Source organism: Ctenopharyngodon idella, chromosome 11, assembly GCF_019924925.1.
Source record: "Ctenopharyngodon idella isolate HZGC_01 chromosome 11, HZGC01, whole genome shotgun sequence".
Taxonomy (NCBI): Eukaryota; Metazoa; Chordata; class Actinopteri; order Cypriniformes; family Xenocyprididae; genus Ctenopharyngodon; species Ctenopharyngodon idella.
Genome location: NC_067230.1, coordinates 1,698,015 through 1,718,097, shown reverse-complemented (window position 1 = coordinate 1,718,097; position 20,083 = coordinate 1,698,015). Strand labels below are relative to the sequence as shown.

General features: G+C 35.8%; 1 protein-coding gene across 1 annotated transcript in view; it reads left to right on the top strand.

The window, feature by feature from the left end:
* Positions 1-20,083, top strand: part of wdr18 (WD repeat domain 18) — a 91,361-nt gene that overhangs the window by 45,471 nt on the left and 25,807 nt on the right. Inside the window, exons 6-7 of the mRNA XM_051912966.1 lie at positions 4,840-4,904; positions 6,118-6,242. Of these exons, the coding sequence (XP_051768926.1) occupies positions 4,840-4,904; positions 6,118-6,242 (190 nt within the window). The remainder of the gene's footprint in view (positions 1-4,839; positions 4,905-6,117; positions 6,243-20,083) is intronic.

Below are 20,083 nucleotides of genomic sequence, written 5' to 3'. Positions count from 1 at the left end.
TAGTGTTGAACGAGGGTTGAATTTGTCATATTTAGATAGAAAAAGGCTTTCTGACAAGAAAGCGTAGAATTCCCTACCTGCTTGTAGACGAAAGACACAGAGGGAAAATAAAGAGATGTGAAGAGAAAAATACAAAAAGAGAAAGTGTTACTGCTGAAGGTTTTTAAAATCTAATCCTGTCAAGGCTTTCTGCATCAGAAAGACATCTGTTTAACTTAAACTCATGCTCTCAACAGCCCTGCTGTATAAAAACGCTTGACTGTAGTGGCTATACTTGCTTTTAGATTTTATTTTCCTCATCAACATTTGATTAAAGAACAGTTCAACATGAAAATCCTGTCATTATTTACTTACCCTCATGTTGTTGCAAACTCAAATAGCTTTTTTTCTTCTGTGGAACACCAATTGAAAAATTTTGAATAAAATTAATTTGAACTGGAGAAAAAGCAGAAGTGTCATATATATAAAAGGAACTGGATAATATGTTTTAGTTAAATCATAAATTTAGTTAATTAGTATAACATGGCCACGGTTTAACTAAAACAGGAAACAAATTAATAAAACATGACTATGAATTAATTAGGCGTGGAAACATTTTATTTCATGGCCATGCTATCTATTTTTTTTTTTCTCCATACATATAAGTGTCAGTAACACACAGTAATTTTGTTGTTACACGTTACATATAGTCAATAATAATAATTTTCCATCTAATAATTATTCACCTTTTTCCTACGCCCAGTGACGCTTTGCGCAAATTATGGGAATAACTTCTGTTAAACTGTGAACATGAACGATTTATGAACACAATGATAAGCATTTTAAAAAACTGGGTACAATGAGATGACATTATTCTACTCACCTTTTAACCAAGACATTTTCACTTTTAAAAGGAAATTTAAACGTGCAAAAGCATTAACAAATTAACAAATAACAGATGTATTAAATATCACTGTAGTAAGATATGTCTGTATTATGTAACATACGTTGCCTTTCATCAAACATTTTCATTAACTGGAACATTGAGTGATAATATTTCAAAGTGATTTCCATCATTTTGACAGCCAATAAATATTGTATTTACCTGCTTTAGAAACATTCCAGTAAACACAACCTGGAAAGAGACGTGAGGATTTGGGGAGAAAAATGAGAGATTCTTTGTGCATTCCAGTGATTTATTCACGGGGTGTATCGTAAATTAAATCGGGAGTGCAGAACACAAATGCGCAGTATATGTTGTCTATTTTAATACTGTTACAGCAGAATACAAAGGGGAAAAAAGAAAATAATCAGGAGGAAAGGAATGCAGTGACTATAAAGAGCTCTTGTCATAGATATTCTTGTTGTACCATGTCACATTAAAATACCAAGCGTTATATTATTCTCCTGACGTCTGAAAATAAAGGACGTTTTACAGCTCATTCAGTCAATATTATTTGATAAGATTATTATCTGATAAGATTATTTATAGCGCAACCTTATTATTTTAAATTATTTGTTTCATTATTTTAGATTGTAACTTCCCCAAACCGGAAGTGCCTCCCATTATCTAAAACGCAGTATTTTCGTTAGGAAAAAGGTGAATAAATTATACATGCATGCAAATAACCCTAAACCTTGTTCCTAACCATAACCCTATCATAGGCTAAGTACTATAGTAAGCTTTGCCATCACAGGAATAAATTGCATTTCAAAATATATTTAAGTTGAAAACTGTAATAATATTTCACAATGTTACAGTTTTTACATTATTTTTGATCAAATAAATGCAGACTTGGTGAGCATAAGAGTCATCTTTCTAAAAAGAAAAAAACCTTTTGAACAGTGTAAGTTGCTATATATGGACAACATCGGTTGTCCATAAAGGCCTGCTGAAGTGTCTTGGAACGCGCAGCATTATTCAGTGTGTTGACGTAATTTCAATTGAAACAGGAAGACAGGGTGATATATCGAACAGCCCCGCCCCTTTTTTAAAATAGCCAATAGCGTTTTGTTTATATCACAGCTCGGCCAGTGCCGTTAAACTCAGTAAAACATCTGTTTCCTTTTAATATCTAACCTTTTATCCTCCTAATCTCCTCTATATCACTTCAAAATATAGCATTCTGTACAGAATTTAAATGGGTCCGATACCTTCCGTGGTCTGAGCCGACTTGCGGATATGATCCGCTCTGTGCTCTCGTGTCCCTGGGCCAGAGCAGACTGTGCTCGCGCTGCGGCGGTTCACGTTATATTAATGTGACATGGTACAACAAGAATATCTATCTATGAATCTTAGAATATCTAAGATATGTGACTTCAGTCGTGTCAATAGAAAGCATATTTACACTGTCTGAATCGTTCCCTATCCTCTATATAGTGTGCCATTCACCATGTAGAAACTAGTAAGTGTGTGAACAAATGACCGATTTCAGCCACAGCTTCAGTGTCTGTTGATAGTGTTGGGGGGGCGGGACTTCAGATTCTAGAGAGCATTTAATTGGACAGAAGATTTGATGAGAAGCTGAAGTGCGATGTGATGTCATGAAAATCCGTGATCCATTTTAGCGGAAGTGAGAGACTGTAAGTTTTGAATGCTTATATCTCCTAAATGCGAATTTTGTCATTGTTTTGGAGCACACCAGCTTATTCATAACATTAAGGATAACATATTCATAGTAAAAGCTAAAATGACTTAAATTTTGATTTCAGAGGGACTTTAATCACATGAACTCAAATCCTTGTGGTAGCACGTAGCAATTTTTTATTATGTTTTATTGCACACAGTGATCTCAAATATGTTTTAGTACAACGTTTAAGGCAGGGGTCTCAAACTCAAATTGGCCGTTGCTGTGATTGACACCTTATAGGAGGGCCATTTTAACATTCAAGCACAAGAAAGCGCAAAATTTCTGAAAATTTCCTTTCCTTTGCATTATTTCTCATTTACTTCAATTTACTAAAATATTTTTGCCATACCAAAAAATTTAAACAGCAGTGTTTATATCATTGTTACATACAGTATAGTTTTTAACAGTGCAAATATTTTCCCTTACTTTATTTTAGTTTAAATAACATCAAAATCTTAAACAGAACAACACTGTACTGAACAAATGCACTCCCTCAATACATTTGTACACTATTCTATTTCTTGCCAGACACCTGGCAGCAGCGCTTCTGCTCACACATAATTTAGGCAAGCGCGCTCATATTAGAAGTGACGCGGTCGCGACACGCTAGTTTTTCAGGCGCGCCTATGCCGTGGCGAGATGAAAACATCTCAACTTTTCAGAATGCCGCAAGCGTGCACCCCAGGTCATGTGACAAGGACCAACCGATGAGTTTCGGCCTTTTCTTAACTTCGAAAGCTCAGCCAAACAGCTGATCATAGCTGTACAGGGCGGGTTTTTATTTCTTATCTCTGTAAATATATCTAGTAGTAGAGCTAATGCAAGGACTAGAAATCAATCTTTCTTTTGCTGAAACTTCCTCGTCATCGTGGAGAGCACAGTTCATGGCTGCATAGCAATGACAGACGCCGGCGCGGCCGGCCACTTATGCGACGCGATATGTGAGTGGCCCCTTAGAACGGTGACTTTTTCTTTGCAAATCAGACAGGTAGCATTTCCATTAAACTCCACGAAAAAATACTGCAATGTCCATCTTGAAACTGTCTGTGTTCCTCATCCACTTTCCTTTTCGGTCTGGAAAAAAACATATATTATTCGCACTTTGCAGCCATACAACAAATAAACTACGAAAGCCCCGAACCAGCTCTCATCAAATCTGCCTGCACGCTTTTTTTTTTTTTTTATATATATATATATATATATATAGAATCAGGTCATTCTTTTGAATATGGAATATGGTATGAGACAACTAGAGAATAATAATAATAATAATTTAGCGGGCCGGACTATGTTTTATTTTTGAGATCAGTTGCGGGCTGGGTGGAGGGGGAGGGGGGCCGTAAATGGCCCGCAGGCCGGTAGTTTGAGACCACTGGTTTAAGGTATAATGTTTTTTAATTGACTTTGTTGAACACATTGTGTAAGTCTCTTCAAGTAATTTTAACCACAGACCTCCTTTTAATCATAAATCAAAAACTGCTATTCTAAAAACCCATTAGATATTCTAGAGGGAATTCATGGCTTGAAATTGCCAATTCTCTTCTGGGTTTCAGGACTACAAACTGAACAGCTCTATTATTTGAATTATAACAAGGTCTCTCAAAACTGTTTCCTCCTCCTAATCACATGGATTTTATTTCCGTTCCAATGCGATGTCTGTCTGTATTAATGTGCAAAACTGAATATGAAAGACATGCGTTTCCTTCCAGAATGGCCAGAGATTTCCTCTTGGCTTTAACTCTTCCTGTCATGTATTATTGATGCTCCCTATTGCCAGTCTTTAGAGAGGTGATGTAATGATTTGAGTCAGCAATGGTCCAGTCCAGGCCACCATACTTCTCCTACAGCCTCTTCCTTAATTAATGCCATTAAGTTAATCGATCAGACCGTTCAGGAGACAGTCGGGGCTAAACCCCCTGGTATCTAATGGAGGCTGCAGGCCGGCGCGTGATTGTGTACCAGAACTGTAAACTAATTGACTCTGGTGGAACAAATTCTTAGCAAGTGCTCAACATTAAGGTTTTTTCTATTCAGCTATCCCAGTTGGCATAAAAACATGTACATGATCAACGAGTTTAAGATGAAGCGAGACCTGTAACTCTAACACTGACCCCAAGCCAGCAGGCTGTCGTTATTATTGACCCATGTTAGCATATGGATTGTTTTCTCCACATTGAACATAAATGTTTCTCCTTCCCCTCTTTTTCTCTCTTTCTTTCCTGCTTGGCAGAGTTTAAGCCGGGATAAAACCTTCCAGTCGGACAGCGACGGCAATCAGGTGTTCAAAGGACACGGGTGAGGTTTTCTGCTCTTTGGTGTGACCCATGTGTCTGTCCTCAGTCATTACTTCAGGAAAAGTCTTGGTTTTTTTGTGCTGGAGTACGAAGTTCAGTCAGTGAAAGGAAGAAAGGTGAAAGTTTCTGGCTTCTACTCTGGAGCCGTCTCATTTTGGATTAAATTCCTTCTTTCTGTCCTTTGTGCTGAAGCTCTGCCTGTAAGATGGTGCAGGCAGGAGGTGTAATCACAGCCTCCATTTGCTGTGCGGTTTTCAGGTTACGCACAGCGAGAATTGCAGAATTGGTGGCTGCTGGTGGCAGAAAGGGTGTCATTTGGCATTGTACTTTGTATCTTTAACAAACACATGTTCATTTATTTGAAAATACACATTTTAATGTGGCTTTGACTAAGTCTATATACTTTATACTATATTTATATATATATATATATTTTGTGGGTTTATTTATTTTTAAATAAGAAGATATATAGACCACTGTTCAAAAGTTTTGTATAATTATCACAGGATCCTAAAGAAATCATTCTAATATGCTGATTTGGTGCTCAAGAAACATTTCTTCTTATTATCAATGTTGAAAACTATTTTTGGGGGGTTTTAAAAAAGTAATTAATACTTTTAGTCAGCAAGGATGCATTAAATTGATCAAAAATGACAGTAAAGACATTTATAAGTTTACAAATGATTTCTATTTCAAATAAATGCTGTTTGTTTGAACTTTCTATTCAGTAAAGTTTCCTGGAAAAAATGTCACCGTTTCCACAAAGATTTTAAACAGCATGACTGTTTTCAACATTGATAATAATAACCATTATTAATAGTTGAGTACCAATATTAATTGATGATAATTGAGCACCAAATCAGCATATTAAAATGATTTCTGAAGGATCATGTGACACTGAAAACTGAAGTAATGATGCTGAAATGTAGCTCTGCCAACAGAGGAATAAGCTGTTTAAGTATTTCACAATTTTACAGTTTTTAATCTGTTTTTGATCAAATAAATGCAGCCTTGGTGAACATAAGGGTCTCCGTTCAAAAACATTTAAAAAAATCTTACGGACACAAAACTTTTGATTGAATGGTTTTATACATTTTGTGTGTGTATGCGTGTGTTGGATTGGAACCTGCTTCTAGGCAGACTTGTAGAGCACATAAAACCTGTATAAATCTGCACCTAGTCTTCACTATAACAGTCTTTTTCCTCCTGGACAGAAATCTGGTGACATGTCTGTCTGTGTCCATGGATGGCACACTCCTGCTGTCTGGCTCCAATGACGAGACTGTCAGAATGTGGGACGTTCAGAGCAAGCAGTGCATATGGTCCATCAACCATAAGGGTAAGCAACAAGCTCTCTCTCTCTGTCTTTCTCTCAGCTTGATTTCCTTGTCTACTGGCAATATCTGCTCCTATGTACAATCACCCTTCAACCATCCCAGCATCCTTCAGTGCTCAGCCAGGCTTGCTGACTCTTCCGTCCTCCCTGGCAGCTTGACCAGTCTGCTTCTAGCTCACTCCAAGCTGACGTGCCATTAGACACCTGCGTCTTCTTCAGTTTGGGTGTCTGATCTCTCGCGTTTTGGCCGTGACTGGCTGGCAGTAGCACAGGAATGATGAGATTCTGCAGTGATAGTGACACAGTGTGCTCTGTTGTGGTTCTGATCCGTGAATACGTTCTGTCAGCGCCGTTCTGGTTTGACAGTAGTTCACCCTCCACGGAACATAAAACAACCTAATTTTCCTGTTTGGGTTCCCTGGGTTAGATTTTTCTCTCTCTTCTTTCTGTCAATTATGGAAACAAAATGGATTGTGGATTATGGAAGAATTCTAGGACATTTGTATAACCAATTTGTATAACCAATTTAGCCAATTTTAAATTCAACATGATTTCACAATTTGAGCCTGTTACAGGGATAGTTCACCCAAAAATTCTGTCATCATTTGCTCACCCTCAAGTTGTTCCAAACTTGTATTAATTTCTTTCTTCTGCTGAACACAAAAGAAGATATTTTGAAGAATATGGGTAACAACAGTTGATGGGCCCCATTGAGTATTTTTTTCCCCCCATACTATGGAAGTCAATGGGGGCCCATCAGCTGTTTGGTTACCGACATTCTTCAAAATATCTTCTTTTGTGTTCAGCAGAAGAAAGAAATTAATACAGGTTTGGAACAACTTTAGGGTGAGTAAATGACAGAATTTTCATTTTTGGGTGAACTATCCCTTTAACTTTTTTTTAAGACATATTCCTGGTCTTCTTGTGCACAGTTCACTAGTGCACATTATTTCTTCCAAATGAAAAACAAACTTCTTCCCCTGAGACGACATTACTTTTTAGCTAATATTTGGCTAATGCCAAATAGACCAGTGTTTCCCAACCCTGTTCCTTGAGACACACTCCAATACACATTTTCGAACTCTTCCTAATCAAACACACCTGATTCATCAGCTTATTAATAGAGATTCCAAAACCAGAAATAGATTGGTCCGATAAGGGAGACATCCAAAATGTGCAGTATTGGTGTGCCTCCAGGAACAGGAGTGGGAAACACTGCAATAGGCATTTAGGCTTTTTTTTAAATAGGTCAGTGACATATAAAAGTATATATATATTACTATTTTTTTTTTTTTTACATTTTTTCACTGATATCAGGACAGTTAGACACAATGACACAATGACTTTTTGAATTTTGACTTTATGCCTCCAAAACATAATTTATGACAAGATATTCATCATAGAACAGATGTATTCATTGTATGTGTGAATTGCCTTATTAATATATTTTTGAATAAATTAACAAATATGGACAAAAAATTGCATAATGTCACTTGTTGACGCTCATGTTTTTATTCAATATTTTAAGACCCCAAAACTTGGGCACTGGCAAAAGAGATGCTATAATTTAATGTACATGATAAAAAAAATTATGTTAAAAAAAAAATCCCTCTGTACAGTTGTTTTATTACTTAATACCCAGGTCACTAGAAAACACCATGTTACAAAAGTAAAATGTATTACATATGCTATTTCATGTTGACTTCAAATTCTTATATTTTCATTTGAATTTATTTTTTGACTTTAATGACTGAATAATTGTGTGAATCTGTATTCCTGGTACTGTATCAATAACAACCCTTCAGTACTCCAAATATCCTTCAGCCTTTGAATGAGTCAGTGTGAAGACCTTGGCAGTTCTGATGGACTACTGAATTCTCTCTCATTTTTCTCCCGTGAGGTGAAATCACTAATTAGCTCGCTTCACTCTTTCAACATACAGATGAGCTTTGGTCGTCCTGGGTTACGGGCAGGAGGATGAAAGAATTTTTCCATTAATTTCATTCCGGCAGACTCCCGAGAAACTCACATTGCCAGATTGCATTGCATGTCCACCAGTCCTCAACACGTTGTGTTATTTCCAGTAGTGATGCACCAGTCATGATTTTTCATGGCTGATTCCGATTCCATTTTTTTTTTTTTTACAAGTAAATCTCCTGATTCTGATAACAGTTGCTGTTTTTTTTCTTTAAGCAAATGTATTTGTTGTTTATTTGCTCTATAACAGGCAAACTGGCCTTAAACAAAAAATATCTGTAGCCATTTGACATGAGAGGCAACCACTACATTTTAATCACAATCCAACAAAGATGCTACACACATGTAGTAGTTCTTTATGACTTGAATTAGATGGTATAATTTCAAGATTTAAAGCAAAAAGACACTTGCACAAAACAAACAGCAGATGGACTGAATAAAAATGCAAGTTCACTCTCTGACAGTGGGTGGTACACAAAGCAGTGCTGTGCTTATAAACACAACTTTATACAGAGCTAAGATGAAAAGAAAATGCCGTAAAAACTTCTGAGGACAGTCAATTCCCTTCAGAGATGCATTCATATAAACCCCATCCCCCAATTTAATATTTATATTCTTCCTATATTTTGAGTATCGCAACCATTGAGCTTGCTGGTACAGTATTTGCTCTGTTGGCATCTGTGTTCTCTTCTTTGTGTCCGTCTTCAGTGTGTCCCATCTCTGGCCTGTGCTAGCGTCCGTTTACAGACTTTATAATATTTCTACACAAATGACATTTTGCAGTTTGTGTGCAAGCCCAGAAGAGAGATTGCCCAAAATAAAGCTAAAAAATTGGTTCCGATTTATGGCCGGTCGACCAATGCATCTCTAATTTCCACTATTGTTATTGAGCTGTTTTTGAACACAATTGCTTCATGCTCTATGATTTTCTTTCCCTGATAACTTACTTTGGTTGAAGGAAAAAAAATCTACCACTGGAAAACTCTAAGGTAATTTGTCAAATGTAGAGGTGAAGGGCAAGCGGTATTGCAATGAGAGAAATCAAGCTGATGAATTAGTTTTCATTCAAGCCATTGCTGCCCTGGTGGTCAATGAGTGCTAAAGGACCACAGATGTCGGATCCCTTTGAGCAGGCTAGAGCATTTTAAAGGTCATTGAGTTCTCTTGAATTGAACAAATTAGCACCAAATTATTGTGATAACCTTTAGCCTCTAGTTCATTATCTGTCCTCTCAACTTAGAGAAAAAGAGAGAGCGAGTGAGTGAGGCTGTGGGGTTGCAGCAGATTTTGTTCATATATTCTCAGATTGATGCAGGCTGAATTACCCTGTTGACTTTGAGGGCCTTTGATCAAATACCTGCTGTAATTAAACAGCTCTGAGAGGTTTAAAGGTTTTAGCTAATAACCAATGCGCTATGTGTCAGACTGACTCTCCAATTCTGAGAATTCTGTGTTGTTAAAAATGCTTTTTCTGAGAAATAGACGACCTCATGGGGGTTCAAGGGTTTTGTGCATTTTGTTATAAATCTTTCCAAATCCTTGGGCCATGATGGCCAGTTATTTGAGTAGTTGTCCAATCTAGTAGTGAGTAGTCCAGTCTAGCTGTTGTTGAACAGTGTCTTATAAAAGAAGCATGTCCCACTGGGATAAAGTGAACTGTGAAACCAGCCCATAATACATCCTGCTTTACCAGTTAGCACCATTTATCGGTTAACACACACACACACACACACACACACACACACACACACACACACACACACACACACACACACACACACACACACACACACACACACACAACATTTGTTTTTGTGAATTGTGGGGACATTCCATAGACGTAATGGTTTTTATACTGTACAAACCAACCATATTTTCTATCGCCCTACACTACCCCTAACCCTAAACCTGGGAGGGAACTGTCAGGAGACTTTTTTCTTAGCACAAAAGAAGACAGTGGTACAAGAGGATTACCAAATCATTGTTTTAAGTGTGAAAATATAGCAAAAGTAACACAGAAATTCAAAAACAATGGACTTGTGACAAGGCCCCTGAAATAATCAGGCCTTCATTTTAAGCTTTCATTTAGTGATGAGGGATTTTTTGGCTAGACAAAGAGCAGGAGAAATACCAAGTGAGTGTCTCAGAGCCAGCAAAAGCTATGAAAAGAGTGACTGTTTATCTCACAGAGTAAGATGCAGCCTGCAGAAATTACATGCATGGTTGTTGTTCTCACTGGAACTACCTACTGTAGCCAAAGCACAATAAAGTCAGTTAGCCATTTCCAAAGCCCATATTTACCAAATATAGATATAGACACAAACTTGAAACAGAAGATGTTACCCTTTCCTCATTCCCTGCATTGTTGGGCATTTTTTCCAACATGACAATGAGGATATGAATTCTCCCAAGGTGAAAAACCTTCTGTGGACATGTATTGCACTCTTAACACTCTTGAGCACCTGTGGGGGATTCTGTAGAGAAGACTTGAGCAACACTCCCCATTAAAGATCAGGGCATTTAAGGAGCTCATCATCCAAGAGTTAAACAGGACAGATGTGACAATTTGTCATGAACTTGTACACTCCATGCCAAGAAGGGTCAGAGCAGTATATTCAAAATTATGGAGGGCATACTAAGTACTAAGTACTTTTACTATATATATATATATATATATATATATATATATATGTATGTGTATGTGTATGTGTATGTATATGTATATAAAATTTGGATTTCATACATTCACTTCTTACTCAAACTAAATCCTGTCATCCAGCCATCTCCTCACTTCCTCTTTCATCCTAATCCTTTTCACCAAAAATGTATTTTAGGTGGACAGATCAATACAGTAAAATGTAAATTTTTTTGCAAAGATAAAGGACAAAATATATTTCCAATTACATATTAACAAGGTCATAGTCCGGGATATTTAATAAAAACGAGTAGCACAAAAAATTTAGCTTGTATTGTTGTTACTTTTGACCCACCTGTGTTACTTTCGTCCCAACAGACGGGGGCAAAAGTAACCATGTGCAACATAGTTCAAAGTGATATTATACTGAAGTCGTTTTACATTTGTGCAAAATACCACCTGGTATTGATAGACCACACTTGTGAGTTATTGACCACAGCAAAAAATATATCTCTAAAACGTTATCTTTTAAAATTATGTTTTTCTGAAAAAAATGGTACTTTCGCCCCTGCTCTCCCCTACAAAGAACACCGGACACCACATGGGAAAAAAAACAAACCTGTGGTCTCAGGATAAGCCAGGCAGGGTCTGCTAAAATTGTAGGATGTTGAAAAATGACAATGTCTTTTCTGTTAACTTTTTCTGTATCGCCACATTATGATGTTTTTTGTTTTTTAAATCTTCACTATTGCTTCAATGCAAGTGAACAAGGGTGCCGTTATTTGTTGCTTGGTGACGTGTATGTTCAAGAAAGCTATGCGCAAATACTGCGCAATACGCTGTACTAAATATATCATGATGACTCAGGAGTTGAGTATTTGCGCTAAATCTGCGCAGTGTTAATTTCAAACCCTATATATATATATATATATAGTGGTATAGATAATATATATATTTTGTACGAATTTGAAACACTGTTTTAATTGGCACCACATATCATTAAAAATAAAATAACGGCCAAATACCTGGAATTGTGCATTAATTTGAAGCACTGTTTTTGGTGGCACCAACTTTTTAAGAAACGATAACCAATTATGCAGAAAAGTCGTAATATCGCAAAAAAAAAAATAAAAATAAGGTCAAGTCGATTATCTCTTTACTAATGTGTATCAATTTGAAACACTGTTTTAGCACCATTTGTGGTTAAACCCAATATTTAAGAACCAACCTAAAATTTAAGTGTAAATACTGATAACAGATTATGCGGAAAAATGTTAATATAGATAACAAATAGTCGACAAACCGATTATCGTCTGCCTCTACTGTGTACAAATTTGATACATACCTTTAGATGGCATGATTAATAGGCAAACTTAATATTTAAGAACCGTTATCAATTACAAGGAATACTGGTATTATAAATTTAAAAGATGCCATCATGCAGTGAATAAGTAGAGAGTAAAAAATTAGAAGCGTTAATATCAGTAAAAAATGTAGGTCAAACCAGTTATCGGTTTATTTCTAGTAATTTATATGAATTTGAAACACTGTTTCTGTTGCATTTGACCATAAATTTAATGTATTTTAGTTTTACATTTAATGACTCTTTATTTGAGTTTGTGACAGAAATCCAGTCTCCTGGGTCTGTTAGCGTCCAGGACAGGGTGCAAGCATGTCGCAAGGAGATGTGTCTCGAAGTGGGTGCTGTGTACTCGCAGTAGCTGGACAAGGGGCAACGAATCTCTCCTCAAGGCTCTTGATCATGAAGGCAATTAAACCCAGTTTCACGCCTCATCCCCAGACGTAGCTGATACCCCACTCCTCCTTTTATCTGTCTTCATTAAAGCCAGCAGGCGGCCTGTGAAATGACAGAATGAAAAGAGAGCGACCCAAACAAACGCCTTAGCCAAAACTGCTAGAACTGAAGTGTCATTTACAGACATATCATGTTCAGAGGGCTAAAGGACATGATTGTTCAGTTTCCTTTATGTCCAGAGCAAAATGGACAAAGATACAGTTTGTAACATGCAGGAATTATTTATTTTTTATTTAGACTTTATTCTCAACCTTACTTTTGTGAATGGGTGGTGTTGTAGTGGTTAAGGTGCAGAAGGTAATTGAAAGCTGCTGGTTCAATACCTGCAAGGTGGCTCACTGTTGTGCCCTTGAGCAAGGCACTTATCTCAGGTTGCTCCATGGGGCTTTTCCCTGTAATAAGTTATGGGGAACGTTCTATTGTGAAAATTGCTTCAACAGATTCCACTGGCCCTGGTTGTTTGATTGTGAGACAGGGAGTTTTGGTTTGGCACCCAAAGTCTATTAACTGACTGTCTGATATAGATTGCTGAATATACTCTGGCTAGACCATGATTGGCTGATTTTACGTAATTCCTGGCAGTAAGAGTGCACAGGGCTTTTTTCAGTCCTCCATGAAACAATGTTGTGTTTACAAGCTACCATGTCAAGTCAAATGATTACTGTATTTGCCAAGCTTTTGCCAGGTTACTGGCTTCAAGGAGTTTTGATTTCTTGAAGTATTTGAAGGCTACAACATTTAATCGTTCACTTGCTGTTAAGTTGTGCTGTTTTGCATTATGGAAACACTCTCATTACTTTGAATTTCTATCACTTACAGATGAGAATATTACAGCAAAAGGTAGTGTCTTGCTGATAAATTGCTCTCAACCTCATTAAACAGCACTAGCAATCTGTCAAACAACTTGACATGACAATCGTAGCACATGAAACTATTTGCTTATGACTTAATTTGAAGTATTCAGTGCTCTTATGCATTGGACAACTTGGGTACTCCCCATCTGCTGTTCAAATAAATGCTGCTTTCTATTTCTCAAAGAATCCTGAAAAAAAAAAAAAAAATCTTATGGTTTCCACAAAAATATTAAGGAGAAATGTTACTTGAGCAGCAAATCAGCATATTAGAATGATTTCTGAAGTATCATGTGACTGAAGATTGGACTAATCGCTGTTGAAAATTTAGCTTTGCAGTATAAATTTACAATAAATTAAAATATAAAAGTTATTTTAAATTGCAGTACTATTTTGCAATATTACTGTTTTGATCAAATAAATGCCTCCTTGGTGAACATAAGAGACTTATGTTTCAAAAACATAAATCTTCAACCACAAATTTTTGAACAATAGTCTAAGTAATGATTTTTACTATAATAAAATGACAAGCAACAGTACGTTTTAACTGGATTGAAATGTTATGAATCACTGCAGTCTTTTGAGAGAGAGGACAGTTTTGGAGAATGCATTTGATTAGTTTGCTCAACTGTAAAGCTGGAAAGTTGCATACAAACACCATTTGAATTTAAAAACCATGTGAATTTAGTGTTTTGTCTACAAGAAATGTCACGCGAAAGCTACGTTTTAGTTAGTTACTTCCCAGGCATTGATTGATTAGTTCAAAAGTCATTGTGTCATGCAGAAGAGGTCAGGTTTTTTGACCCCTGTGTTAATTATACAGCACTGGCAATTAACTACTACTCATCTAATCTCTTAATCCCATCTGACCCAAAAGACAAGAGCACTCCAAAAGAAAAGAGGGTTTAGAGAACACTCAGACAGCTAAAAACCAACTGGAGATGTCAGAACAGCTCCATTCCCATCCTGTCTCCTGTTCTTTGGCCATCTGACTGGCACTAGATTATCAGATGGGATGTACTTTTCAGATTTTATTAGACACGGTCTCAAATTGAGTTCATGTTTCCTGACATGCTGACTAAGCTTATATATATATATAAGCAGTGACTTTGTTAACCGGGTATGCTGGGTGGCACGTCACTTGATAACTGACTGTATACTAGGATACTCGCCAGGTATTTTGACATAATTTTGTGTGAATCTGTCCGTTCAAACGCAAGACATGAAAGAGAACTCAATTGAGTATTCGTGTGCTGTCTGAGAGGCATTCTGTGCGAGCGTTACGGATGTTTGCGCACAGAAAATTTCTCACACAGCGCATGAGTACCGAATTGAGTTCTCTCCAAATGGAGTTCTCTTGTGTATTCTTGCACTTGAATATTTAAATTGGCAAGGCTTAATCTTAAAACACATGCAAAAACTCACCCAATTGGGTAGTGACAATTTCGTAAACTGTCGCAAGCGTTGTTCACATTGACCCCTGGCCATCAGGCAGTCCTTATTGTCGAGCCCTGCAGTATATTTCTGTAAAAATTCATACGGTTCATCGCTAGGCTTTTTGCTACTCCTTTGGTTCCATTTCCCTACTTCTAACATGAACAGCTGACAATTTATGAAAAAATTTTCCGTTGGGAAAGTTTGAACAGGAGTCGCGTGAAAGGGCTACTATAGTAATGCAGTTTGAAAAGTACCATTTAAATCAGGTTGGGTTCAAAGCAAGAGTAAAGAAAAAGCTCAAAGTCTTTGGAAGGGAGACCTTTTGGACATTTGGCAGAATTACGGCCACAAATATTGCATCCATTCCACTTCAATCCCTCTGGGGTGTTATCGTGCCAGGAGACTCTGCAGTGAGCTGGCAGAGTGTGCATGTTACCCACCTCCTTGCGCTTCTCCCTGTCACTCCCAACCGCCGTGTTATGTGACCCGGGAAGCCGGCACACAGGACTTATGACCGCGTGTTGGAGTAGCCTGCACCATTAGTGTAATTCTAGGAGTGGAGCCAGTATCCCGTGAATCAATTGCCGTGATTGAGTGGGAGATAATTAGCCAGCCCTGATTGCCCAAAACAAAGAATAATACTTTCGCCTAAGTACGCAGCACACAAACTACATTTCATGACTCAGTGAAGTTTAATTTGGGAGTGTTTATTGCTCTAAAACATAGTGAGCTGCCTTCTAAGGCAGCATTCTAACTGACAAAGAAATTAAGTGACCGATTTGGAACAAATTATGCTCCTCAGACAAAACACATAAATTAATTCAGCAGAGTTTAACGTTAGCATGGGTGATAAGCTGATAACATGATACTGATGCATAGTACACACATATTGGGTAAAATAGACTATTTTAAGTTAGATTTTATGGTAACATTTTGTAGTAAGGTAATTTGTTAACATTAGTTAATGCATTATCTAACATGAAATAATGAACAGTATATTTTTTACAACATGTATTAATCCTTGTTAAAGCCACAATATGTAAGATTTTTTGACTAAAATATCCAAAAACCACTAGAACAGTGTTATATATTTTGACTTGTGTACTTACATTATCCTAGATGTTTCCAAGAATCTATAAATTGGTACGTGCGTGTACGTGCGTCGCCTATTAATGACATCATACCTGCGCTACCCTCGATTTCCAGTTTTATTTTGTAGAAACCATAGAAACACTAAAGATGCTTTAATATATTGCATGTTTTTTAGACAAGGGTACAACTGTTTGGTTACATTTATAGACAGAAAAGTATTTATTGTTATATAGCTCAACACATTTAGTCTTATTGTTTAAATCACGTTTTCTTGATTTTCCGTGACTGCATGTTTTCACCATGCCTCAGAGAAAAACACTATTTTGTCAACATAGCATAATCAGATGCAGCTTTATATTTAGTAACAGTAATACAGCATTTTCTTCGTCATACAATATGTTTTAAAATTAATTGCATGCCATTTATCAACACAAGCCATCCAGCATTTATTAATATGATATTCTAAAATCGATCTAACTTACTGCAGTGTCTAACAAGTGTCTCATAGCAGCCGCCGAGCAAACGCTTAGAGTGACGTTATAACATTATTTTCAACATACTTGGGTGATTCTCACAAAAACTTAGTTTTAAAAATTTCAAAAATGAAAATTAAAAAATGCTTTAATTAACATTTTTTTTCCAGACATTAGAAACAAAATCTGGAGTATTTGTGAACATTAATTTAAAAATATTTACTTACAATTTAAGACCTTTTTGAACACAATTTCCAAAACAAGTCCTAAAAAATCTCATTACCACAACAGTCTGAAAACATCAACACTGTTAGAAAAGCAAATTCATGTTCACATTTTTAAAAATGGATTATTAACAGTCATGGAGAGTTACTTGAAATTCTGAAATAATATTTATTTTTTAAATGAACAGTTTTTTTTTAAATTTTGATTGATTTCTCTCATTACCGCAACACCTTCCACAATTTAAAACCTATTTTTTATATATATATATATATATATATATATATATATATATATATATATATATATTTCATTGAAACCTGACATATTTTCAAAATGATGTGGCAAACCTGAAAGAACATATTGTATATATTCTGCACATGCATTTAAAAGCAAACTACTATTTTTCCATCTATTAAATAAATACTAAATAAACACCTGTTGCGGTAATTATACATAGGTTATGGAAATGAGGTTGCTGATTTTGGTAATGATAATAAGTATACTAAGAATGAGGTATATTTAAAAATATAAACTTTAATGTAGAAAATAAATTAGATAATATTGGCACAATCATGGATTTAAGTTCAATCAGTTTGATTTTGCAGTGCTCCAAAAATATAGGCTTACATAGGCTAAAAATGTGCATTTAACAATACAACATACACCACCCATTTACCAGATTACTTTAAAAAATTTAAGAGAATAGTGGAGTCCACACCACAACAATAATGGCAAAGAAAAACAATATTGCTGGAATCACTTTCAAAACAATTTTCTTCCAGCTGATGAACAACAAACATTGATAACCAATCAGATTTTACCAAATTTAAAGAGCTCAAACATTCCGCATTGATATGCAATGCGCATATAATTCCGCATCTTATTTATCGTACATCATGTCTGCCAAAATTCTGTATATTGTAATCATGATCACAATTTGTAATAATTAAGTAGTTCATTGTTTCTGCCTAAAATTAGTACGTTAGCTAACATGATTTCTATTATCTTAATCTTAATCTAATTTCTGAAATGGACATTACTTTCAGTCACCTCTGATAACAGATCACTTTAAATTGTAATGTAGACACATGCATTTTCTGTAAAGCTGCTTTGAAATAATATGCATTGTGACAAGCGCTAATACAAATAAATGTGAATTAAGTTGAAATACATATCGTGAGCACACAGAACTCAACTCTGAACAAAAACTTGCTTTTCAAGGGGTGAGTGGATTCTAACTTAAACACCTCTGATCGGCCATTGCGTTCAAGAAAGCAATAGATATGTCTGTGATTGGCTACTGAGCTCAATGCTGCAAAACGCATTGTAAATAGAAACCTTTAATACTCTCCAAAGCTCAAACACAAATACGCACTGGAGTATTTGCCCAAAAAGTTTTGCCATCAATGGGCCCCCCTGATTCCCTGGGGCCCTAAGCAGCCGCTTACCTCACTTATTGGTTAAAGTCCAGCTTGCTCGCTATTTTAAAATGCTCATAAATTGCCCAAATCATGTTATGTTTAAATCTAGGGATGCACCGATACCAATACCAGTATCGGTATTGGGCCCGATACCAAGCTTGTGTACTTGTACTCGTACTCGTAAAAATACCTGCGATACCAAAGACCGATACCTCATCGTGTGGAGTATCTCACGTAAATACAGTCGATCATGGCTTAAGTCGATTAAACATTTGGGTGAAAACAGGATATGTCAGTACCCATGGATTCAGTCTTAAAGGGACCAGTAGCCTATATTTGTCATTAATGTTAATAAAACAACAAAAGATGTTAAATAAATGTATACATGGTAAATAAACCTTCTGTATCTGAAAAACAAGTTTATTTAATTTGTATTTCTATAGTATTTGTTGTATTGTTTGTAATTTGTTTGTAAATTTCTTTTTATATAACAATTATTTATATATATATATATATATATATATATATATATATATATATATATATATAGGTAATCATGCCCTTTGAAGGTTATTGGACACTGTGAAATTTTTGTTCTTTAAGTTTATGACAAGCACATAAAAATTATTACTTTTTTCATTAGAGTAATAATAAAGAAGCTGTCCTACATTCATTAGCCTGACTGTGTTGTGCTTGGAAAACTGCAACATCACAAAAAAAAAAAAAAGAGAGAGAGAGAGAGAGAGAGAAATAAATAAATGTATAGGCATCGGTATCGGTATCGGCGAGTACCAGAAAAAAAGTATCGGTACTTGTACTCGATCCTTAAAAAATGGTATCGGTGCATCCCTATTTAAATCTAATGATTTACACAACTTTCTATGAGGGTTAGGTGTCAGGTTAGGACATAACATCACTGTTCTCACTAATATAGTGCAGCAAACCTGTGTGTATACTGTTTTGACTTGCTTTGTGAAGACTAACATTGTCTTCATAATGTAGTGTCTCTACCACTACATTATGAGCTGTCCTCGTAAACCAAATGGCAAAATAAACATAAAATGTTTTATTAAAACTGTAAAATGGCCAAAAGTATTCTGTGAGAGTTGTGTTTAGAGGTTAGGGGATAGAAAATATGAGCTTAGTATACAAAATAATTATGCCTGTGGAAAGTCTTCATAATGATAGATGTGCCAACATGTGTGTGAACATCCACATTTGTGTAGACTTCCCGACACTGTAGATTTCTTTTTTTGTAAACCTTTTCTCTGAAATTTGTCACCCTAGCCTTTGCAAAAGTTTTCCAACAGTTAGTAAATATTATTTAACTTAATATCTTATAATATATATTTAAAAATAGCCTGTATGATCAAATTCTCATTACCGAAACAGAAGTTCTCTCTACCGCAACTGGCCTTAAATTGTTGCGGTAAGTGAGAATGGTGCTGCGGAGGATGAGGTACCTTTATCAAATTCAGAGAAGCCATGATGATTTAGCCAACTTTTATTCAATGTACATAATTAGACATTAATGAAGTACATTTTAACAGAAAATTGTTAATTTAAAGTTTTTCTAAATAAGGAAAATCACCTGTTACAGTAATGATAATCAAACTGTCGAGTACATGGTCTGACGAGTTTTTTTTTTAACTTTTAACTGGATTAATATAAAGAGATCTGCCTACCTGGTAGCCATCTTTGAGGTTCTAGCGCATGTGTTGCTTAATTCAAAATCAAGATTTTTTTTCAGTTTTGTGTGTGTGTAAAGAGTCCTTAAATGTTGCGGAGGATGAGAACATCAGTCATGGACACTTCATTTTTCCACTATTATTTCATTATTATTATATATTATACATTAATATTTTTTTCTGTCATTTGAAAACATCTATTAGAACATCCGTATATAATTTTTTTTTA